At 33.7% G+C, this 24,929-nt stretch overlaps 7 protein-coding genes across 8 annotated transcripts in view; 4 read left to right on the top strand and 3 right to left on the bottom strand.

The window, feature by feature from the left end:
- The window catches only part of LOC106111740 (dolichyl-diphosphooligosaccharide--protein glycosyltransferase subunit 2), a 5,124-nt gene extending 4,025 nt beyond the window's left edge, over positions 1 to 1,099 (top strand). The window contains exons 8-9 of the mRNA XM_013293884.1: positions 2 to 26; positions 517 to 1,099. Of these exons, the coding sequence (XP_013149338.1) occupies positions 2 to 26; positions 517 to 656 (165 nt within the window). The 3' untranslated portion in view covers positions 657 to 1,099. The remainder of the gene's footprint in view (position 1; positions 27 to 516) is intronic.
- A 101-nt stretch (positions 1,100 to 1,200) lies between these two features.
- LOC106111961 (ribonucleoside-diphosphate reductase subunit M2) lies at positions 1,201 to 5,161 on the bottom strand. Its single transcript, XM_013294175.1, has 6 exons — positions 4,981 to 5,161; positions 4,662 to 4,895; positions 4,343 to 4,578; positions 3,967 to 4,195; positions 2,404 to 2,622; positions 1,201 to 1,924 (listed from the first exon to the last, which is right to left on the bottom strand). Exons 1-6 carry the CDS (start codon positions 5,038 to 5,040, stop codon positions 1,772 to 1,774), a joined length of 1,131 nt encoding a protein of 376 aa, XP_013149629.1. The 5' UTR covers positions 5,041 to 5,161; the 3' UTR covers positions 1,201 to 1,771.
- An 877-nt stretch (positions 5,162 to 6,038) lies between these two features.
- On the top strand, positions 6,039 to 11,176 carry LOC106111945 (COP9 signalosome complex subunit 2). Its single transcript, XM_013294154.1, has 8 exons — positions 6,039 to 6,215; positions 6,625 to 6,819; positions 7,083 to 7,208; positions 7,644 to 7,811; positions 8,108 to 8,282; positions 8,538 to 8,676; positions 8,891 to 9,223; positions 9,493 to 11,176. Exons 1-8 carry the CDS (start codon positions 6,162 to 6,164, stop codon positions 9,635 to 9,637), a joined length of 1,335 nt encoding a protein of 444 aa, XP_013149608.1. The 5' UTR covers positions 6,039 to 6,161; the 3' UTR covers positions 9,638 to 11,176.
- Positions 11,177 to 11,476: 300 nt separating this feature from the next.
- Positions 11,477 to 16,327, bottom strand: LOC106111956 (arrestin domain-containing protein 2). Its single transcript, XM_013294166.1, has 6 exons — positions 15,704 to 16,327; positions 15,509 to 15,625; positions 15,200 to 15,417; positions 14,684 to 14,866; positions 14,094 to 14,279; positions 11,477 to 12,625 (listed from the first exon to the last, which is right to left on the bottom strand). The coding sequence occupies exons 1-6, from the start codon at positions 15,822 to 15,824 to the stop codon at positions 12,437 to 12,439; spliced, it is 1,014 nt and encodes a 337-aa protein (XP_013149620.1). The 5' UTR covers positions 15,825 to 16,327; the 3' UTR covers positions 11,477 to 12,436.
- A 341-nt stretch (positions 16,328 to 16,668) lies between these two features.
- Positions 16,669 to 20,769, top strand: LOC106111918 (tubulin gamma-1 chain). The gene is made up of 10 exons (XM_013294120.1): positions 16,669 to 16,865; positions 16,942 to 17,144; positions 17,211 to 17,357; positions 17,440 to 17,576; positions 17,748 to 17,942; positions 18,224 to 18,344; positions 18,849 to 18,980; positions 19,193 to 19,375; positions 19,581 to 19,767; positions 20,016 to 20,769. The coding sequence occupies exons 1-10, from the start codon at positions 16,817 to 16,819 to the stop codon at positions 20,030 to 20,032; spliced, it is 1,371 nt and encodes a 456-aa protein (XP_013149574.1). The 5' UTR covers positions 16,669 to 16,816; the 3' UTR covers positions 20,033 to 20,769.
- On the bottom strand, positions 20,405 to 22,659 carry LOC106111919 (alpha-endosulfine). 2 transcript variants are annotated; one of them, XM_013294121.1, is made up of 4 exons: positions 22,491 to 22,659; positions 22,019 to 22,066; positions 21,833 to 21,949; positions 20,405 to 21,724 (listed from the first exon to the last, which is right to left on the bottom strand). In XM_013294121.1, the coding sequence occupies exons 2-4, from the start codon at positions 22,055 to 22,057 to the stop codon at positions 21,533 to 21,535; spliced, it is 348 nt and encodes a 115-aa protein (XP_013149575.1). In that variant the 5' UTR covers positions 22,058 to 22,066; positions 22,491 to 22,659; the 3' UTR covers positions 20,405 to 21,532. The 2 variants fall into 2 exon arrangements, with proteins under 2 accessions (XP_013149575.1, XP_013149576.1); XM_013294122.1 differs by lacking the exon at positions 22,491 to 22,659 and adding an exon at positions 22,254 to 22,405.
- Positions 22,660 to 22,902: 243 nt separating this feature from the next.
- The window catches only part of LOC106111739 (structural maintenance of chromosomes protein 6), a 10,849-nt gene continuing 8,822 nt past the window's right edge, over positions 22,903 to 24,929 (top strand). Inside the window, 5 exon segments of the mRNA XM_013293883.1 lie at positions 22,903 to 23,334; positions 23,402 to 23,560; positions 23,652 to 23,893; positions 24,081 to 24,331; positions 24,469 to 24,669. Coding sequence (XP_013149337.1) covers positions 23,121 to 23,334; positions 23,402 to 23,560; positions 23,652 to 23,893; positions 24,081 to 24,331; positions 24,469 to 24,669 — 1,067 coding nt within the window. The 5' untranslated portion in view covers positions 22,903 to 23,120.

Raw genomic sequence — 24,929 nt, 5'->3', positions numbered from 1 at the left:
GCTGCTCTTCCACCTCGCATTAGGAGGTACTTCACTAACTATAACAATCATTTGACCACATGCAAATTTTACTTTGATTCGATCATTTTATGACAAACTATCTGTTTGTATATAACAAACTATACATAAACATAAACAAACTGTATAACAAACTAGCTAACAAAAAAACAAAGACTACTGGCCTATGTGTTCTTCTCGATTATCCTCTACATCTATGCCAAATTTCATCGACATCCATTAAGCCATTTAGGCCACAAACTCATACATCCATCCATCTAAACTTTGACATTTATGATATTAAGATTAGGTTTTTCGCGTGACTATGCAGAGTTCAAAAACTAATTTAATTGGCGAAAGAATTCTAAAATCATTCCAGTATTATTTTATTATTATTTGGCCCGTACACATATTAAAAGTAAAAATAAACCTTTAGTTGCCGAGATAAAATGATGTTTGAATTCAATAAATTGACTCTTAGTAGTATGAATGTTGGTACAATAGTGTGGTTGTGTGCAGGTTCCCTGTGCCTGTACGTGTTGCTGTGGCTGCAGCTGTCGATGTTCGCGACGCTGCGCTACCTGGCGCCGCTCGCGCTGCTCACCTTCCTCGCCGGACAGCGGCTGCTGCGCAGACTCGCGCAAGACAAGACGCGCTAACTGACACACACTCTTATAAATATAAATATTTACTAGTTTGAATGCACATCTACAATATATATGTATTTTCAATAGTTTAAATCTCCAAATATAATTTGTTTAATGCTGAAATGTAAGAATTTTACGTTCGAATTTGCACGAAGTCCTTGTTTGTTTTATTTATAAATTGTGTTGTGTCAGATGTGAGGTGTAGAGAATTTTCCTATTAAATAGTGTCTTATTTGTGAAAATTGTTACATTTATTTTGGTGTCAATGTCGTTGAGAATTGGAAAACCTTAAAGTAATGTTTGTAACTGCAATGTCATTTTAAGGTTATGTATGTATGTTTGTCTAAAGTAAGCCAATACTAAATTTGAACAGCGCAAATATCAAAAAAATATCCATTATTAAGATTGGTATGTCCTAGAATTATAATTTAATGAATAAAAGTGATTTTGTTATATGTTTTTATTTTTATTTCCACATTAAGAATCTTTCATATTAGTACTGTTTATGAATAAAGAGATTGTTGTGAATAGTAAAAAATCATTGAAATAAAACATGTTTTTCATAGAAATCATTTATTAAAAAAATTATATCACAACTTCCAATGATACATCATATTATCAATGATTTCATCATTACATTAAACATCTATACGCGCTTTACAAAACTATATTAAATTATAGGATCAGTTCAAATCACTGTTTGACACTCATCAAACAATCTAAGCTTAATAATAAACTATTCATAATTTAAATTAAAAATATATATAAAAATGCGAGCACATTCGAGCACTGTCAAAAGAAATAGCTAAAATATTACTTATATTTTACATCTTGTTATTAATTATTCATAAGGCTACGCAACACTGGGCTGTAAAAAATATTAAAGAAACAAGCCATTACATTTACTTAACCATTCTATAAATCATTTATATAAAGAAAATTTATAATCTTTAACAGGAAAATGTTATTTAAGTTAAGAGGCCAATTTACTGTCAAATGCAACTTTCTACAAACTCAAAAATTAAGTGCTGTTTAGTACTGCCTTTGGATTTAATTAAACATTTATATTGTGAATGTTATCCATAATACTGTCAAACTAATTATTTAGCTTATTAAATAATATAAATTTAAAACTCTGCATCTAATGTGAACACATTATCCATTCTGTTGGCCATCACCCCCCACTTCTGGTACTCTCCCACTTTCTTCTCAAAGAAGTTTGTCTTACCCTCTAATGATATCAGATTCATGAAGTCAAATGGATTCTTTGTGTTATAGAACTGAAAAAAAAATTGAATAAGTATCACAATATTTTAACTTACGAAAAAAAGTTGACCTGCTACTCTACAACCAAATTTTCAGCTCACTGCATAACACAATCTTACTAATATTATGCGAAAGTTTGGATGGATGGATATTTGTTAGAGTTTGTAGCCTAAACGGATTTCGGAAGAAATTTGGTATAGACAGATGTTTTAGTTTTTTTTTTAATTTAGCGCGAACGGAGTCTCGGGCGTAAGCTAGTGCTCTATAACTTAGCTTGGAATGCAAATAATTCTATGCAGAAACATTTTGATCTGAGCTAAGTTGGTATGGTTAACTAATCTTCACACATGTGAACCTGCAAGTCATGAACTTAAGTTACTGGAAAATTCCCATAACTTATAATGGAATTGTCTTACACCCGCATTTATATATATGTGACAACATTACAAGTATTATAATTAAAGTAAATTAAATCAATATTGTTGCAAACTACCTTCTCTCCAATCAGATCCACAAGCAGTCTGTCAGCAACAAACTCAATGTACTGCGACATAAGTTCACAGTTCATGCCGAGGAGCCGTACAGGCAGCGCGTCAGTCAGGAACTCCTGCTCAATAGCAACCGCATCCTTGATGACCTGCAGCACGCGCTCCTTGCTCGGCTTCTGCACTAGGTGCTTGAACATCAGGCATGCGAAGTCCGTGTGCAGACCCTGCGATTAAATGTGATATTTTAATGCAATATTTTAACAAAACTAATAGATAACAGTCCTAGTGCTTATCAATGAGAGTGTTTTGTTTGTGTACCAGATCTACCAGTCAAAGAGATAGCAATTTCCTGTTTAACCCACACTTAAAACAATAGTTATATTAAAATGAATAATGCAGTATTTATTGGGGCTGTCCCTGTCATACTTTACCACTCAGTTCAGTAAAATAAGTCCATAAAAGGTCAGGGTTCTCTGCTTACCTCTCTAGGTGCACCAAATGGACAGATTAACAGATAGACTATACTATACTATACTATATATATATACTATACTACTATAGATAAATCTTGCATAAATAAAAACATTGAATATTATTTGCATAATCACCTACATCAAATGATGCAAGACAATATTATAACTATGTAGGTAATATTAGATTTACTTAAACACTTGAGAGATATAACTTAGGACTTGTTACCCTTACTTAGAATTGATAATTTATCATTTGTCCTATATTTATTATCAGTACTTATTGTGGGATTTCAGAGTCAAAAAGTCATTGACATTTTTCTACATAAAAATACTTGAGGCATAGGTAATTTCCAAACTGTACAAATTCTAGACATGTGTTAATCAATTTAACAGTCTAATAGATTTGATCAGTTGAGTTGTTGTTCAACAAATAACTTAGCAGCCTATGGTTCAACATGATTTTACTATCTGATCATAATTCTATGCATGTTATTTAAACCTATAATTGAAATAATTTATTGAAAAATAACAGATTAACAATTAACAATAACAGTTATAACCAATTAAAAGATATATACAAATAGTGGTTAAAATGGGATTGATCTGGTGATGCCCACACTAGGCAATGCCTGTATCGTGGGCATCGAAAACAGCAGGAAAAATATTTTTATACAATGATTATTAAAAAACCTACGCTAACGGCGTTAATTAATTTAATTAGGACAAATTATCTGCATGTTAATTATTGCATTTGTAAAAATGTATATATAAATAAATAAAATAAATCTGTGTGAACCAATAGAATCACAAATTTCCTGACAGTTAATCATAACCTTAAGAAGGCACAAACTGAGCCAAGCTAAAGCCTGATCTGCAGGTCATCTATTTGGAGTTACCCATGACTAACAAATTATAAGTAGAGTAAACAACAGTTAATGGAATATAATTGTAACTTATCATATAGTACAATGTATTGATTGTAGTACTTTTATAGCAATAATAATGACATTTGACCTAACCTATGATATTGAGTTCAGGCTTCAATTCATGTTTAATATTGATACTTTTCAATCAATTAAATTTAGTCACATTTACCTCATCCCTAGAAATCAGTTCATTGCTGAAGGTCAAACCGGGCATCAAGCCACGCTTCTTCAACCAGAATATTGATGCAAAACTTCCGGAAAAGAAGATGCCTTCTACAGCCGCAAATGCAACTATCCTCTCTCCAAAGTTTGCTGTCTTGCTGGCGATCCATTGTAATGCCCAGTCTGCCTTTTTTTTCACACAAGGTAAAGTCTCAATGGCATTGAACAAGAAATCTCTGCAAACAAGTAATACTAATGTACCAATGTTTTTACTGTACAAGTCCTAGCAACACCCAAGCTAGCTAGCCATTGGAAAACAGTACAATGAATAGGAATTAATGATTAATACTCTATAAGGCAAAATATAAAGTTAATAATAATACCTTTCTTTAGGGTCTCTGATATAAGTATCTATCAGCAATGAATACATCTCAGAGTGTACATTCTCCATAGCAATTTGGAATCCGTAAAAGAACCTTGCTTCACCAATTTGAACTTCTTGTGAAAATCGCTCTACCAGATTTTCATTAACAATACCATCGGAGGCAGCAAAAAACGCCAAGACATGTTTTATAAAATGCCTCTCACAGTCCTTTAAACTTTCCCAATCTGATAAATCCTGGTGACAATGATATATTGATTCAATTAAATATACAACATTCTTATATACAGAAATGAAAAAAAAAAAAAAAAAATTAGGACCTTGGATAGATCAACTTCCTCCACTGTCCAGAATGAAGCTTCTGCCTTTTTGTACATTTGCCAGATATCAGGATATTGGATGGGGAAGATGACGAAACGCCGAGGATTTTCACGCAACAGTGGTTCCAATTCTGGATCAAATACCGCTACTTTGTCCGTATCTTCTTTTTCCACATCCATATTGAACTGAACAACGTTTCCATTCTGCGTAGCCAAAACGTTCTTTACGGGCGACTGTAAATATAAAAAAAAAGACATAGAAGTTAGACTGGAAAAAACCGGGACACAAACTACGTTTTAAAAATTAAAACTGCCATACCTTAATATGAACGTTCGTCATTGCGTCGAAAACATTTTCCTTGTCAAAGGCGTTAGCCATTCTAAAGAAGTTAGTAACTTATTTTAAATATAAATGTCAAAAGCGGCTAACCTCCGCCAATTTCACCAGAAAAATGCCTGTAAAATGGAGCCACGGTAAATCTAAACTTGTTGACACATTTTATAACGGCGGGAAATCTAAGTGTGTTCTGAAACCAAACATTCCAAAACCGTTCCAAACATTAAAAAAAGCTTTTTTTACTTATCCTTAAATCAAAAATTACGATCAATTTTACACCTAAACTTTATTTTAATTATATTCTAAAAATTAAAACTTAAAAATATCTTCATATTAACAAAAATTAGGCAAAATATTCACGAAGCTCCCAAGTTTTTCCAAGATTTCGAACAAGTCTGACATTTGAAGTTTTTCAATGAATGGCGCTAAATGGTGATCCCCTCCCTAACAAAATAAAGTTCATTTTCTTGACCCAAAACTAATTTAAAATAGAAAAAAAACTTAGAAAATATTGAAATTAATGCTAGAATTCAATGCTCTCATTAAAGAAAATAAATTATTCCATACCATTAATCCGTTCATAAAAAACAGAAATTATCCCGCGAAATTAATTTAACATACAGTAAAGCCATTCGTCAGTCACCCCGCCAATCCCAGAAGAGGTTTTTTTTTTAAAGATGACAACGTGACTGGATTTTTCTGCCGAAATATTTTTTAATTGTCATTTCATGTTTATCACTTTTCTTCTCTTAAAAATACTGATAACATTGTTTTGCACAATTGTTTTGGCAGTGAAAACTCACGGTAACTTAAACAAAAATAAAAACTATCTCAAACAAAATAATTTTGATACGGAGAAATTTATTGGATTTTTTTACAGATATTATTTTGAATCGTCATTTAATGTTCATAGAATTGTAATGTATCAAAGATTTCTACACATCTAAAAACACAATACCTATATGGTAAATTAAATTACTGTGGCGTCGCATCTGGCCTCTTCATCACATCTGATTTCTGGTCACACAAATTGAACACTGTCACTTGATTGTCACTGTCCGTTTCATCCCTGTCAATGAAAAATACAAAAGTACACACATCAATAATATTTTGAAATATACCAGTGTAATAAATTATATTCAAGCCACACAAACTGCCCAAAAATGTCGGATAATGACGATGATTATATGTGCGAAGAAGAAGAAGACTATGGTTTGGTAGGTCAAATATTTTGTATGCACTTTTGATTTTGACTATCATTTCGGTTAAGCATTCGTATTGCGTTGTAACATGAAATTTTTAAAGCATATTGTTATGATATTTCTGTCATCCTCTTTACGGAGTTCGAGTATCCTAAATACTATCAACGGGTATGGCACAAATCTTTTCATTGAATTTTTTATAACCTAAATCATTGTGTAGGATATTCTGTTTGTTTTATACAAGTATACCATTTATGGTCCTAAAAAACTTTGTGAAATAAACACATTTAATGTTCGAATCAATCGTTTCTTTTTATTTTTATTTTTAAGTGCCTATATGTAAATTTTTTGTTGACAAAAGAGATTTACATTATTTGCATGTCTGATTACAAATTTATTAAACATATATGTGCCTATGACACAGGAATATTCAGAAGACAGTAATTCAGAACCAGATGTTGATCTTGAAAACCAGTATTACAACAGCAAAGCGCTCAAAGAGGATGAGCCAAAAGCTGCTCTTGTCAGCTTCCAGAAGGTTCTTGAATTGGAAGGAGGAGATAAAGGAGAATGGGGTTTTAAAGCTCTTAAGCAAATGATTAAAATTAACTTTAAGTTGGTAAGTTTCATAATTCAATCCAGACATAGTAAGAACTATACTAAGTATTGCAAAAAGTTCTATTTTGCCATTGGTGACAAGGTAAAAAAGTTAAAAAGAGAGTGAACAGCCACAATTAAGCTAGCGCATACTATCTTTTGACTGCATCATCTTCTTTCAGGTGCGATAGCTTAACAAATAATAAAAAAAAAATCAGTAATCCATAATAATTAGTAGTAGCAAGAATTTAATGACGAAAGAGGCTTAAACATTAATTTTTTCAGGGAAATTTCACAGAAATGATGTCTCGTTACAAGCAACTCCTAACATACATCAAAAGTGCAGTGACACGGAATCATTCAGAAAAATCAATCAACTCTATACTGGACTATATATCTACGTCTAGAAATGTAAGTACAAATGCAAATATGTGACTAATTTGTTTATATTTGGTAACTAACAGTGGTAGTCCGCGTTAACATCTTTGCACGAATGAGTCCACTCGTCTGGTGTAAACCACAACCACACAGAAAACAGGCGTCAAGTGGAAGCAATTCCGCGTTTCGTCTGATGCTGGAGGCCTAATTTTAGTCCCGTTCCACTGTTTTTTTAAGAGGGAAGGTTGGGAAATGTCCTATTTATGTGCATCTCTTCCTCCGTCAATAAAGGGTATGCAACGCATTTGCAATTGCAGATGTTTATGGGCAGTGGTCGCTTTCCATTTCAGTGGATTCAGTTGGCTGCTTGCTCGTTTGCCTCCTCATATTATAATAAACAAACTACAAAGCCCTTTAACAAATTTTTGCATAATATGCCATTTTATTATGTAAACATGAAATCAACAGATGGAGTTACTACAAGACTTCTATGAGACAACATTGGAGGCGCTGAAGGATGCAAAGAATGACAGGCTGTGGTTCAAGACAAACACAAAGCTGGGCAAGCTGTACTATGACCGAGGTGACTTCAACAAACTGGCCAAGATATTGAAACAGTTGCACCAGAGTTGTCAAGTAAGTGGATGTATTTATTGATCATTAAATTTACTAACATCCCAAAAAATTACGATCACATGCAAGTCTTATTAAAAATTAATTTTTATTGAAATTTTGTAGATATCTTACTAATATTATATGTGAATGTGTGGATGGATGGATGTGTCTAAACTGCTAACAGATCTCAATGAAATTTAGCACAGACATCTATGCTGGCGAACACATAAGCTACATTGTCAGGAGAAGGAGTCAAGGGCGGAAGTTATTCTTAAATGTATTGGACAATTGTATTAAAAGAGAAATTTTAATTATAGACAGATGAAGGTGAAGATGATCTGAAGAAGGGCACTCAGTTGCTGGAGATATACGCTCTGGAGATCCAGATGTATACAGCACAGAAGAACAATAAAAAGCTAAAGGCCCTCTATGAACAGTCTCTGCATATCAAGTCTGCTATACCACATCCACTCATCATGGGCGTTATTAGAGGTATACTGAGATTTGATAAACAAAGTTTTTATAATTTATTTCACATGTCTACTAATTTTATGTACTGTACTTTATATTTTATAGTAGCAAATACATAGCTGAATGATCTAGTTTTTTGGTTATTTTTAAATGTTAAAAAATATAAGAATGATAGCATTAATAATTATTTCTTTTTAAACACGTCTTTCCCTATGTGAACTCCTCAGTGATGCAATGTGTTAGAGTAGTGTTATCTAAAGTGTGTCATGTTGTCAGAGTGCGGAGGCAAGATGCACCTCCGCGAGGGTGAGTTCGAGAAGGCGCACACGGACTTCTTCGAAGCCTTCAAGAATTATGACGAGTCAGGCAGCCCGCGCCGCACCACCTGCCTCAAGTACCTCGTGCTCGCCAACATGTTTGTATACATTTATCAAACTTTTTCACACAAAATAAAAAAACAGTAATAAAAGAGTTATCTCTTGGTTTTTCAACTTAGCGGTTACCTTTAAACTGAAGAGGAACTGGAAATAAATAAATGTTTTTAAATTGCTTGCTTTTATAGAATTCGAAGCAAACTGTCAAAACTTTTATTATAATTGTTAAATACATCTTTGCTTTATTTATTTTAGGCTTATGAAATCCGGTATAAATCCGTTCGACTCCCAAGAAGCGAAGCCTTACAAGAATGATCCAGAGATCCTCGCTATGACGAACCTCGTTATGGCATACCAGAATAATGACATCAACGACTTTGAGTCCATCCTCAAACACAACAGGAATAATATAATGGATGATCCGTTCATCCGGGAGCACATTGAAGATTTACTGAGGAACATCCGCACACAAGTACTCATCAAACTGATCGGACCATACACCAGGATACATATACCTTTTATTTCAAAGGAGCTGAATATTGACGAGAAGGAGGTCGAGAATTTACTAGTTACGTGTATTTTGGACAAGTGAGTATTTAGAACATTCTTTATTCTAACAATCTTACATCATAACTTTAACATTTATTTGCATTTGGCCCTTTGTCCCAAATTTAATATAAAAATTTGTGCGACTTATGATGAAGGCATCGTGATGCATATCTGTGAAGAAATTCAAAATGCATTAGGCTGTTGTTGACTGGCGTCTTGTCATCCCTAACTTAGGGTAGGAATCCCGAGGGGTTTGGGCTAATTAGGACTTGCTAGTATATGAATAAAGGGTTTTTTCGTGTGTGCAGCACGATCAGCGGCCGCATCGACCAGGTGAACGCGGTGCTGGAGCTGGCGAGCGGCGCGCAGGGCGCAGCGCGCTACTCCGCGCTCGACAAGTGGACCGCGCAGCTCGCCTCGCTGCACCACGCGCTCGCCAACAAGATGGCCTGAGACCTCGCGAACCTCCCCCACACAGCTCTCCCCCACCCCTCCCACTCGCGCTAGCAGTCACATACACCATACATACTCAAAGTAACACCAACTTAACCCTTAAATGCATAACTTTATCTTTTTAAATACCCTAAATTGAAACGAGTAGTAAATTGGACAAAGATCAAGGAAAAAATAAAGATTTTTTTTTATATTAAATAATCTATTGGGTGTGGAAGAGAAGACTGATGTATAAATGCATCATCTTGCATTTAAGGGTTCATGATATAATGTAGCTCTATACAACAGATGTATACTAAAAAAAAACATTTTAGTGATTACCAGTTTTCAGTGGGAAAGATTCCAGTCAGTGACATATTAGGGCGAAATTGGGCCGCTCAGAGCGCCAAAGGTCTGAGAATTACTCTCATATAACACTTAAACCTTCCCCCTAGTAGTAGTAAGGGGGCTATGGTCTCCGCAACTTTAGCTAGCGAGAATTTTACCTCCTCCTCTAAAAATAGCACCATAATCTTCCCCAGGACGCTATTAGATCTAACCGGCATTATCCAAATGCAAACTTTGAGTTGTGTAATGTAAGATGGCTGTTTCCCGTTAGAACGGTGTACTGGGAAAAAAATCTCATTGGGCCAAATGTATCAATCATCCTGCGAGACTGTCTTTAATATAGTAGGACCTCGATAACTGAAAAAGCCCTATAACTTCAAAAAATATTATGTTCCCTTCCCATCAGAGCTCAAAACCTCTACAACATAGACCCTTGATAACTTAAAACCTCTATAACTTAAAATATTTTGTGTTTCCCTTGCACTTTAACTTATTGAGGTTCTACTCTATATACAACTACAAATAGGTTACATAAATAGCTCCCAATAGTGATGAACTTGTGCTGATGTAGATATCTTATATAAAATTCGTATTAATGGCAGACACAAACTGCTTTTAAACAATCAATACTGAATATTAATGCTCTCATTCCGCAGAATTATTGTATAAACACATTTCATCTTTTATAAATTTATTTCTATTATGTTTTACTAGTAAACATACTGTAGGATTATTAAATAACTGAATGATTTTTGTAATAATTAGTGTAGTATCACAAAAAATATATTTATGGTTGGTAATAAATATAGAAACAACACGCAAAGAAATACATGAAGTACTAGAAAGTGCTCAACAAAATGTATCAATTTGTAAATAAATCGAATGTTTATAAAAAACGAAATAATCTTTTCGCAATTGTGAATTACAACGGTCGTGACACTTGTATTGTTATCTCTGTCTTATTCAATAAGAGTGAAGTAGATGGAAATATGTATACCAGTGTCATCAGTGTTGCCAACTGTAAAAAATACTCATAAAATTACAATAATCGAAGTAAATTGTGAGCATTTTCTGCAATACCTTAGATATTATCTTAAAGCTTTTCTTAATCTATTGACCGCATAGTACGATGGCTACAGTCGTATTTATCCATTAACATTTTTAAATCTTAAAAAAATATCCAGTGCTGAATAAAATATGTACTATGGGTAACTGAATTTTTAATTACTTCCTATTGATATTCCCTTATAATTTACATTTTTTACGTAAATGTTATACTGTTCAGTTACAAAGAATAGGTTATTACTCCGAAAAAAAAAAAGACATTGTAATAGGTATACAAAATTTTATTACATCATACAGTTCCTAGATAAAATGGACGGTTTGATATATCACAGGTTAGTTTACATTGAAATTTTTAACATAAATTTTACACTATAAAATTGCAATTTTCAATTAAAAAAAAACCAGTAACTAATTTTACAAAAGAAAAAGTATTGTAAATTGATATATCATAAAATTAATACATTGACATGTAAACAAGCAAAGTAAATATTTCAAAATCTAAAACTCAATATAGTATCTGTCAAAAATCAGAAAGTACCCAATAATCTAAGTAACAACAATCATATTTGAATTTTGAAGCGAAAATTCCACTTTTAATTTAACAATAAATGGCACCATTTATAAAATATAACAGCATCCATAAAAATGTAAAAAAGCACTTTATCATCTTTTTAAAAATCATTTTAAATTACTAGCAGTGCACCTCGACTTCACACAGGATATTCGAAAAAAAAAACTAAACTACCGTTTCAATTGGACAGACATCCAAAACAAACAATTTATGATTGATCGTTGACATATAATCAGTAAGAAATTGCAAAAAACAGTATACAAAAGTAAAAAAATATTTAAATTTTTTTATTGCATTCATAGTTCTCTTAATTAACTTAAATCTAAGAATACATTTTACAAACGCTTACAAGGTATATAAAGCATGTTAATAAATTTTAATATTTATTACATAAAAAAATAAAATGTTTTGCATTTCACGCCCTAGTAAAATGGCGAAGTAATTAATGTTTTTATTAGACTAATTTGATATGTTTGTCGAATGTAAAACATAGAGTATACTTAAGTACATATACGAATATTATTGTAAAACTCAGTAATTCCCTTGAAGAGCAAAAAAATACCAATACGGACAAATTTAAAGCTCTACATTGAGCAAAATTGAAATTTAAAAAATAATGGAATGTTTGATTATATCAGCATAAGGTATTAAAGCAAATACGCTTCAATCCATACTTTTCAATATTTATAACTACGTATACGACATTGTTGCTTGTTAAACAATTTGGTATACCTAGTATTAAATAAAAGACAAGCATATTTGCATTTATACCCCTCATGTATGGTATGTGTGGTGAGTGTGGGGGGAGGTGTGGTGAGTGTGGGGGGGAGGTGTGGTCAGCGCGGCTTGTCGTGCAGCCAGGCGCGGAAGACGGGCAGCGTGGTGGGGTAGTGCGTGGGCGGCTGCGGCGCACCCTCCGCGCCCTCGCCCTCTCCCTCCTCCCGCTCGCGGAACGGGTACGTACCCAGCACTATCGGCAGCTGCAGCTTCACCTCCTTCTCTAGGCTCTTCGGCTCTATTATGAACTGGAAATATCAAAAGACTATATTAAGCTTGAAGTTCTTATCTAGCAAATTGAATTTAAGAATACTAGAGGCCATCCTAAGTGTAGATTAAGGAAAAAAGAATACATTTGGCTAAAACATAACAATAAACAAAGAACTTCTATTTCATAATAAACAATAGACTCTTCATGTGACTTTCACACGACATTTTACAATTAACTTCATCACAGTAATTGTTCAAATAACTCGATTCATTGTCTTAACATAATACAGAGGGTGAGACAAAAGTAATACTCTAGGATCGGATATTGCGACTATATGCGAAGAAAAAAATAACATTAACAATCCATTTAAATAATTACGTAACCCGAAAATAGCATGCTACTAGGATAATTAAAAAAAAATATCTAGTTTTATTACATAACTTTAACAAAAATCGAGTACCTAGTATCTATCTCTTCAATATTGTTAGTAATTAAACTTTTGACAGTGGTAGTGCCCGCTTTAACATCTTAGCACTGCAGGGCCGGCTCGCCCCCAGTAATACCACGACCACACAGAAGACAGGCGTCAAATGGAAACAATTCCGTGTTTCGTCTGACGAGTATGTTGCCGGAGGCCTAATTTAAGTCCCTTTGTCTTTACCACCATTTTCTTATAAGGAGAGGATGGGAAGGGACAGTGGATTTGAAGCAGAAATATCCTATTTATGTTCGTCTCGTCTTCTGTCGGATAAGGGTAGGTAGCGCATCTGCAATGGGGATGTTTCCTAATTTTTAGAATTGCTTTTATTATGTAGATAAACCGTATCTGAATATGAAAAAAAAATATAATAAAATCGTATACGCAACATTTCATTACAAAAACACTTAACTAAAAACAACTTCTCCAAAGACCGCGAAAACGCCTCATGACGTCACTTTCTTGCTTACAAACCTCGCGTCGCGGTCTGTCAAATTTGAATATTAGCTACTCAAATAACTTTTACAATTTTTTTCGTCATATTAATCGAAAATTTGCTCGTAAAATATGTCGTAAATATAAAAACACTTAATAATGGAGTCCTCATAATATAACACACGAAAACTCAATTCTTATAATCATTTAAAAAAATATATAACTACAAAATGCACTGACATTTACTGAAGTTGGTCACACTGCCATGTTATATGCGAGAAAGTGACGTCATTGGTGTTTGAGATCGAGTAATGGAGGGTAAAAAATATTGCAGCGTTTTTAATTTATATTTAATTTGAGACAAACATTCAAGGTCACTAAATGTTATTATAGGTTATAAAATGCTGTCTTTAAAATATTAAACATAACTTTATTTGGATTTGTAACATTAGGAAACATCCCCATTGCGGATGTCTACGGGCAGCGGTCGCTTCGCCATTTTGGCGAAATCAGGTGGCCGCTTGCTCGTTTGCTACCTTATGATATAAAAAAATATGTCGGGTCGCGGTGTGTATGTGAAGAGTATACTGACGTAGACGTCGTAGTGCACGGCGATGAGGTGGCAGCCGCGCAGGTTGGTGGGCGGCAGCGGCGGCACGTACAGCAGCTCGCGGCGCCACACGTCGCTGCCGCCGGGCCGCGTCTTGCCGTGCCGCAGCGTCGCCAGCTCGCGCACCTCCTTCGCCGCCACCTTGCCGTGCGCGCAGTACTGGATAGTCTACAAGCACAATTACTGTACAAGTACAGTCACCATAACCATCTAAAACTGGACATAAGGCTTCCTAGATATAGTCATTTATCTATGTTTTGGTAAATTAAAAATTAATTAGCTTTATAAGGAAATAAAAGAATTGACCACAACTGTATATGTAATACTCAAAGGTTCAATTCCTGAATATCTCCTTCTGAACTTAAATCTATTTCTATACTAAAATTATAAAGAGGAAAGATTTGTATTTTTTTATATATTTCATTCACGGAAGAACTAATTTTCAAAAATACTTTTAACATTAGAAAGGTAATTTATCTATGACTAACATAGGCTATTTTTTTTTAATTTAATGATGAAGTCACAAGCAAACAGTAGTATGGAGTATTTTACCTTGGTGCTATAGAACTGACCTCAGTTAATGCGGCACGCGTGCACTTGATAGCGGTGCGAGAATTGTTAACAAGTCGTGCGGAGAGCGCGATGCTCTCGCCGGGCACGTAGGCGCCGCGGTCCAGCGCCACGCTGCACGCCACCGCGCCGCCGCCCACGCACCCCACGCCCACCCGGTGCTCAATACTGCATTCTAACTCTTGCTGCAAAGTACATTAACTCTTAATTCAATGCAGTCTTTGTTAGTAAAAAAAAATATGTTACCAACACATTGAAATCAAAATGTCGCATATTCTTGTTTAAATTAGTTAAGTAGATTTTTTAAAATCAATTGTTAATCACATTGGACCTTTCAAATTAAGTTAAAAAATATATTTTCTATATCTCACTTTGTCCTCAATACTGTAAAGTGGAATAATCATAATGACTTCAAGGAAGAAAACTAAAAAATGCTTAGTTTATAAAACATGGTTTATAAAATAATTTTAAACTATTTAATGTTTCACCTTTTAAGCTTTACATAAATTTATACTTACAGATAACACAGGAGGCTCTACATTCAAATCAATGGGATTCATGACAATAAAAACTTGCTGATTCTTATGAGTTAAGCCATTTGGTTCTCTCAATGCTGCTTTACAATAGTACTGGACCCAGCCGTGAGTGCCCAGGAATGTTGATGGTAGTCCCATTGGCAGACCAAGTTTAAATGGAAAACTGTGAATGCCCGGAGACAGTAAAGATGGTGTATGACCTATTGAATTGATAACACTTTTTAGTATTACGTTTATCTTAATTTATTTATAAGGATTAGAATATAACAATGAAATTATGTGTTATTTTACCTGATTCACCAAGGAGACGCATCCTAAAATCAATATAATTCTCCTTGTCAAACAATCGCTCATGTCGCCCTGAGCCCACTCGCACTACACCTTCGCCAATAACATGGAAATGTAGACCTGAGAGATATAATGAAAACATGTATATAAAACTTCTACTTTTATTTCTATTTAAGTAAAAATAAAGTAAATACTCACCTAACACTGGTGTATCATCTTGCAATTCCATTAACACTTTCCCAGACAGAAACTGACCCGGAAAGTATAACAATGATGTGTTATCAAACACAATCAAAAATTTCAACAGCTTCCTTGGCATTTTTGTCAACTTCTGTATTTTACAATGAATATAATCGTGAATACGACAAATATGGAATACCAATGCTACGCTCTAGTGTACACAATAATAGAAGTGATTGATGTATGTAAATATATGAGGATAAAACATGCGAAGAATAATGTCGTAATTCAGATTGTTACACGGAAGCAATTCCACTAGAAAGTACTTGAAACACACTTATACCGAGCCGAAGAATGTAAAATAAAAACTCTAAGTTTCGTCTCCTTCCTTAAATGACCTAATCTAAGCAATTCTCACATAATCCGTAGGTTGAACAAAGTTGAGAAATATTTAACGTGAAGGCCATCAAGTTCAAAAGTTTGTCTTTAACTTCAACTCGTAGGAGTAACTATATTGGTTTACCACTTTAGAAAATATGGTATTCAATTAATTGGTCTATTTGGATTTACATAATATTCTCTATCATTAATAACTAATTAAATTGAGCTTAAATCGCTTTAAAAAAAAACTTCGCTACCATCCGCGACAAAACTTTTTATTTTGATTTTGACTTTTATATTTTTTTTTGTCAAAGACAAAAGATATTTGACGTATTATATAAAAAAAAACACAGTTGTTCTGACACAAGTACTTTTTATTTAATGGATATTCAATGCAAATTGAAATTAGGAATTAGAAAAAAAAATCTAAAGTGATAGCGGTGATCTGCAAGATACATTTTATTGATTTATTTATCGTAAAATGTTAAAATGTAGATGTTTTATTATCTGTTGTCTCCGATTCATTGAATGGTGGTTTGAATTTGTTCCCATTGGTGAAAATAAGACATCTTGTCAAATTAGGCCAATAACAATGAAGCTTTTGACATTGATCAAATCATGTAGGAATAATAAAATTTAAACAAATAATAAATGAGAAAACAACGAACTGTGGCAGGCATAATAAATTAACTTTAGATTGGATTATTATAAATTTTGCTAAAGAAAAGGAAGGATCTAAAGAAGATAAAAATGCCGAGTGAAATGATAACTCTGCAACTTGGTCAATGCGGAAATCAAAGTAAGATATTTGATTTAATTAAAGTGCCGTTTTGTTTACTATTCAGTTACTTTCAAATTATACCTTTTTAACGTAGTCGGCTTCGAGTTTTGGAAACAACTGTGCATCGAACATGGCATATCTCCAGAGGGCATTTTGGAGGAGTTCGCATCTGCAGGGTCGGATCGGAAAGACGTATTCTTCTACCAAGCAGACGACGATCATTATATACCGCGCGCTGTTTTGCTCGACTTGGAACCTCGAGTTATCCATACAATTATGAATTCACCATATGCTAAGGTAGAATTTTAAAATTTCTGCTTCTGTTGATGTCTTAATTTTTGTCTGATAAACACGATTTTGTAGCTTTATAATCCTGAAAATGTTTATTTATCAAAACACGGTGGAGGTGCGGGCAACAACTGGGCATCAGGATATGCACAAGGAGAGAAACTCAATGAGGAAGTATTTGATATAATTAACAGAGAAGCAGATGGTAGTGATAATTTAGAGGTAAATTTTTAAAATTGTTGAATTCAACTTTTTCTTGTTTATTCTTTTTCCACAGTTTGTAATTAAATATTGATATTTTCAGGGATTTGTCCTCTGTCATTCAATTGCTGGTGGCACAGGGTCAGGAATGGGTTCCTATATATTGGAACATTTATCAGACAGATTTCCCAAAAAGCTGGTACAGACTTACAGTGTCTTCCCTAATCTTGATGAAATAAGGTAAAGCATATAGTAGAAAATATTTTATCAAAAGTAAAAGAAATTTGTCAGGATTGTGCAATATTGATTAAATATATTTTTTGCTGAAGCTGAATGTTCACATGTTTGTTAATGTTAAAAAATCCTAGATAATCATTATAAGGTATTTACACATTTTTATTTCTATTTCAGTGATGTAGTGGTTCAGCCATATAACTCATTGCTTACATTGAAGCGTTTAACGGAGAGTGCGGATTGTGTGATGGTGCTGGACAACACGGCTCTCAACCGAATCGCCAGTGACCGGCTGCACATACAGAACCCCTCATTTGCACAGATCAACACTTTAGTGTCTACTATAATGAGTGCCAGTACTGCTACACTAAGGTAAAAAAAAAGAAATATTCCTTACTATAACATAAAATAAATTTTCTTAAATGTTTCAATTACACTTGAAATTTACTACAAGTAATAAAATATTAATAGCACTTTTGTTAAAGTTTTAGGAACAATATTTTGACAATTATTTATTCTATAATTTATTAATTTTGATCTGCTTAAAAAACACTTATTAAACCAGACTTTTTAAACTTCTGTATGTGTTTTAGTTCCTTTTAGCAGAATTAATTAATTTGGATTAAATTAATTCTAAATAATATAAATTTTAGGTATCCATCGTACATGAACAATGACCTGATCAGCCTGGTGGCGCCCCTCATCCCCACGCCGCGTCTGCATTTCCTTATGACGGGGTACACTCCACTCACAGCTGATCATGAACTCAACACTGTTAGTATAGTGCATTAATCTCATATCTTTATTTTCTTATTTTTATATGTAACATATTTCACATGATTTTTTATTAAAAAAAATTACAATCTAAAACATATTATATAAAAAATAGAAGTCCACCGGCTGCGGAATCCGATGACTCAAGCAACCAGTGGTCAGGGCTGCAGAGACAGGAACCTCCTCACTATTCGTGCGGTTTCTAAAATAACCGCCTTTTGAATCGGGCCCTTAATCCAACTGTCTAGCGAGAGCTTCTTGAGGTGTTGGTCGAAGCTCTTTTAGTATAGTGCATTTATTATTAGTCCTTTACATAGACTTGGTTTTAACCAAACAGATAAACAGTTTAATAAAAATTCTAGTTCTACTTACAGTTATCTGAACAGTTCCACTTTTCTGTTAATGTCTATAGCGGGCTTTAATCATTCTACACATTTAACTGTCAGTTTTATTTACTGAAATTTAGCTATACAGTAAAAATTGATGGTGAAAATTTTGTTGTAGGCACCAAAGATTAGAAAAACGACAGTACTAGATGTAATGCAAAGATTGCTGCAGCCAAAGAATATGATGGTCTCACTTAGCCCTGACCGCACAAATCAGCATTGCTACATATCTATACTCAATATTATACAGGTAATATATTGTTTATTTTTAATACTTGTTAGTCATTGTTACAATATGAAATATTTACATGGTGTATCATTCATTACAAGGTATAATAGGAGCCCAGATCAACGACTGGCATCGCCCATGTTTCATGTTAATGTCAAAAATATGCTGTTATTGCTGAATTCGTGCATAACAAAGAAGTGCGTCATTTTTAATTTTAATATGTAATTCTCCAGGGTGAAGTGGACCCGTCGCAAGTGCACAAGTCACTGCAGCGCATCAGGGAGCGGAAGTTGGCCTCATTCATCCCATGGGGGCCTGCCTCTATACAAGTGGCGCTCTCACGACGCTCGCCTTACGTGCACGCCTCGCATAAAGTGTCGGGATTATTGTTGGCCAACCACACAAACATTTCCTCCGTAAGTATATATTTCGACCTTATGTTTTGTAAGTAAAATGTATATATTTATAATGTGCTTGCTTTTAGCGCAATACCGTCTGCGCTGGATTAAATAAACAAAAATAAGTAGCCTATGTATTCTAATATCATTGTAGTATTTACAATATTTATGAGATAGAATGATTTATTAAGCAATACATATGTATCTGATACATTGTTTGCAGCTATTCGACAGATGTCTCCAACAGTTCGATAAATTGCGCAAACGAGAAGCTTTCCTCGAGGTGTTCCGAAAAGAGCCCATGTTTAAGGAATCATTGGAGGAGTTCGATGAGTCTCGCGGTGTGGTCGACGACCTCGTGCAGGAGTACCAGGCGGCCGCCACACCAGACTATGTGCATTGGAATCCTGGTTTGTAAATAATAAATAACTAAAACCTAATAGTGTGTTAAATATCAATCTAGCTTTGCCAGAATGGCAATTTACCTTCTTTGTCATCCATAATCTTCCTATTTTTGTAAAAATTGTCTGTTATTCAGTGATAATGTAGCTTTCTAGCAGCGAAAGAATTTTTGAAATCAGTTCAATAGTGTCTAGAGTCTTTTCAATGCAAACTATCTTGTTGTGTGTAACATAATTATATTAAACTCTGTTTACAGAGAGCAGTCAAATATAACAAAGGCCACATACAAGGAGACTCCATGTGGTGGTAAGGTAGCCCTTGCTGTAAGCATTCCAAAGGATAGCGGAACCAAGTGAAAGTTTTACTCGGAGAATCTCTGTCGTATTTTTTAATAAAGTGCCATGTAATACTGTAATCTCAAAAACGTTAATTATGCATAAGAATCCTCCAAGTCCACTGACCTATCTGGACAGGTCACTAGTTGAAAATTACGTATTTGCTTTGTTCAGACATTATCCTCAAAATGAAGAAAGACAAATCGGCACAATAGCTTCTAGCCTGTCTTATTGTATGTCAGTGACTAAATCTCATTTTATTAAAAGCCTAGATCTTATTATTGGTTGGTAGGTGACAAAAAATGAAAAATTTCTTATAAGAATTTATTATTAATTACAACTAACTCTCAACATTCCCTTTGCATCACTCCCGTGCGTAACACATTGCGGTTTCTATGCCACGAGTAAAGCAGTAAAAATCATATCACAAATTAATCGCAAAAACAGATTAACAATGTAATTGTTTAAGTGTTATGTATTGTAACGATTCGTTATTTTAATTAGTCTGTGTTAAATTACAATAATAAACTGTTTAATTATTAATTGGATTTTTCATTTTACTAAGTACCCACAAATGTTACAAAAGAGCACAACCTACACCATTTGCTTACATTTACATCACTTTATATTCAATAAGTATGGCTTTATTTACATAGTACAAGGTTAACAAAAGCGGAGAATTACAAAAATAATGATTTACCGAATTTACAATTGCGTCTTATATGTGAAGCACGTGAAAGACAATGAAATATAAAAATTAATACATAATGAAAAAGGACAAGGACATGACGAGATTTGACATAATTTTAAAGTTCAAATATCATGATGGCACAAAATATGCAGAGTTTAAAAAAATAGCAATATGAAAATGTGCTAATTTGAGTTTTGAAACATTGACCTGAAACATCTTAAAATATGATTTTATATCTTTTAGTTAACTTTTCTGTTTCATGCAAACTGACATACATTTTCCTTCAAATTGAAAAAAAAAAAACTAGGAGTGAGTTACAAAAAAATAATAATTGAGAACTAATATTTTTAAATTAGTTAAAAACCATGTATCCACTAAACAGTATTAAAAATAAATTGTTTCTTTAGTTACTTCAAAGTATGAGTATGTATGAAGTGACTGGAACATTATATACTACCAGCATAAATTTCAACACAAAAATACATACATTCTCAACTCTACTAATATTACTATCTAAATTGTATACATAAATATAACAGTTGTTCTTATAAAAGTTTTAGCTTTTTAACATACATACTATTTTTCAAATCACAATGAAGACATCAAGTTTGCGAAAATATTGAGATGTCTACATACCCACAAAGGGTTCAAACTTATACAGATTAAAAGCAATTGCATAGTGACATGAAATAGCAAAATAAAAAGTTGAAATTAAAATTAAGGGCTGGCTGCCTCTGTCCTGTGAGGCTAGGAGGTCTGACTCGGCGCCTGGAACTTCGGCTGTATGATAGATGTCTTCCTTAGTGGGACGGTGTCGGGCGTTGGGATGGCATCTCCCGTTGGCAACTTGGCTGGCACAGCTGGTGCTTTGAATGGACCTGCTAGATTACTCGGCCTTTGTTTCGCCATTTGGTAATCTCCGGAATCAAAAAACTTTTGCTGCAAAAGAAATTAAACTTACTGAAAATGTAAGATATATTTAAAACATAATTTTGCTTTAGTAATTATCAAACCAAAAGATAAATTCAATTGCAGATCTTTACTCACCCCTTTAGCTAATCTCTTTTGAAGAAAAGCAGAATGTCCTCCAGACCCTTTACCCAATATAGCATTAGGAAACTTAGCTTTTAGCTTAGCTTCCTCCAGTTTTTCCACTTCCTTCGGCTGAAATAAATGAATAATTCAAAAGAATTCTAACAAAGAAAAACAGTTCAAAGATTATATGAAACTTACATCCTTCGGTGGCTCGTTTTGATCAGCTGAATCACTCATCTTTGAAAACTGCAACAAAGAGATTTGAATTATTACTTAACGCAAAAAAAGTAATAATGTTTATATAACATGTAGGTACAACATAAACACAAATTTAATTTGTCATTGTCATCATACTATGAAACTATTTTAGAGAGAATATTATTTAATATTGAGTTTTTGAAATATCAATACAATTATTTAGTCTTTAACTAACACTTTATGGAAGAAATTGTTGCTGTGTCGTGAGGCTTTGTTTTGTTTACCCTATTTTTCAAAATGCCAATTTATCTTTGTCCATTTAATTTCATCGATATCACTATTTCGTCAATGAAATCAAGTTATTTACAGGATATTGATGCACAATAACATACAACATACAATACTTTACACATGGTAAAATATACGAGTTAATAATGACAGTTGCAGTATGAGTCCTAACATAATTGTTTACCTTAAGTCTTTCGATAATAAGGTCACGTTCCTTTTAAAATACAGATGATAAGATAAAGTACTGTTGGAAAATACCGATCAAAGAATTGCGACCGTTATAATTAGAAAATGTCGATAACAAATAAAATAGCTCTCGTTCGTGATTTTCTTCAAATCAAAAATGGCGTTATTATGGGTGTTACCACTATAATAGTGTATAGATCATTTGTTAATATTACAATCATTTTTCTTTAACGCGTTTTTAGTTTCAATAGTAGGTTATAACACAATATAACAAATACACGTAATTAGCACAACTATTTATAAATAAACTTAATTAATTTTTCTATTTGCCATAAGCTCTGGGCGTGGCAAGTTTTCATACGTCAGTGTCACTTTGAATAACATCTATTAACTGTCATAGCTTTGCGCGCTTAACGTTAAAAGCGTAAAACAGTTTGTTTATCTTTATCTTATTCAAGTTTGTTATTGATTAACAATACAGTTTTATACAATTTTATGAATTTATATTCACTAGAGATTGAAACTATATTTCAAATAGTAACTTGAAATTATATAAAATATAAAAAAGGTTTTGGTTAAAATACCGAACATGGTTAAAAGTTGATTTTAATACTGCAAGTTAAAAAATATGGACGAAGATGCAGTAGATGATGTTGATGGTTCAATTCATAGTATACACGTTCGTAACTTCTTCTGTCACGAGAATTTGGAAATAAATTTAAACAGAAACGTGAACTTTATTGTTGGTCGTAATGGTAGTGGCAAAAGTGCTATTCTTACGGCTTTAGTTGTCGGCTTAGGAGGTAGAGCGTCAGCTACAAATCGTGGGAACAACTTGCATTGTAAGTTTATGCAAATATCACAGTTAAAAGTTTTAATTACATGTAATTGACCACTTTTTTCTTTCAGCATTTATCAAGAAAGGTTGCAATTCAGCCACAGTAGAAATAAAAATTAAGAACAGCAGTCCAAAAGCCTACAAGCACAACATATATGGGGATTATATTACTATAGTTAGGAATATAAATGCATCAGGTGGCTCTAGCTACAAAGTTAAATCTGCCACAGGTATAATTTAGTGAAACAAGTAATTATCCACTGATGAAGATGGTAAACTTTTCAATTTTATTAATCTTTGAGTACTTTAATATTTTTACAGGGGAAATAATTTCAACTAAATTTGAAGAAGTAAACGCTATAATACTAGCTCACGATATTCAAGTGGACAATCCCATTTCTGTGCTCAATCAGGATGATGCGCGCAGCTTCCATGCCTCAGATGCTAAAAAGATATACTCTTTGTTCCGTAAAGCAACAAATCTCGATCAAACTGAAGGGAATTACTTGAGATCGCTTGAAAACTGCAAAAAGGCTGTCTCTATCTGGAATAGGAAAAATGATGTATGTCAAATTAAAAGATATGTTATAATTTGTATTTAAACTATTTAGTTATTTGTTATGTAACTTAGCTCATAAGAAAAGTTTGAAAACTTTCACAAAAACTTTAAATGATCCCAAATATTACAATTTCTGTGTATTTAGGTTATTACTACATTGTTAAAGTCTCTGATTATTATCACAATTATAGGCCTGTGCAGAATTGGAAAAAGAATACCAAAAATGGAAAACAAGCTATGAACAGATGCAATCACGTGACGAGATTGAGGCACAAAAGCAGGCTTTGCAAAATGAATATTACTGGAGTGAGGTGGCGGAACTTGAACGAGAGGTGGATAACATCCAGACACAGCATGACAAACAGAATGAGAAATGTGAAAGGCTATTGGCATCCTTGCGGAGGATGGAGGAAGAGGTTGGAGGCGAAAGTAGTGTAATTGCGTAAGTTAATCAGTATTTGCTTGTTATTTAGTTTATTTTGGTTGTAGCCTTTCTATTTTGTATTCATATTCTCTGGAGTACCACAGATAAAATTATGATGATGCAATAATTTTATCTGTGTTAATATTTTCCACCAGTACATTGAAAAGTCAATTAGAAGAGAAGACAAAGAAGAGGTCAGCATTGGAGACAGAGGTGGAGCAGGCGGAGGGCGAGGTGCGCGCGCTGCAGGCCGCCTGGCGCGCGGACCAGCTCGCCAACGCCAAGCTCTACAAGCTGCTGGACAGGGAGCGAACCAAGGTTACCGACTTGGAGAGAGAAATGAGGGAGAATTTCCAGTAAGTTCTTTTCAATAGAGTTATCTTTACACATGTGAATTTTGCAACTTTTTTGATTTTTTACACTAGATAGAAAATAAGACCTATGAAAAGAACTAGGTTCTTCCACTTTTAGGCCGCGGTTACAAAACTTGCGTTGGAGCGGGTCACAGTAGGTTGAAATCTCTGCTTACATAGACAGTTTTATTTGATGTGTCATGTCTATGTGGGCCGAGATTTTAGCCCATTGTGCCAATTGTGCTGAGAGTAGAATATTAATG

Source organism: Papilio polytes, unplaced genomic scaffold (genome assembly GCF_000836215.1).
Source record: "Papilio polytes unplaced genomic scaffold, Ppol_1.0 DF824146.1, whole genome shotgun sequence".
NCBI lineage: Eukaryota > Metazoa > Arthropoda > Insecta > Lepidoptera > Papilionidae > Papilio > Papilio polytes.
Note: the sequence above shows the minus strand (reverse complement) of the source record. Positions and strands in the feature narration are given on the sequence as shown.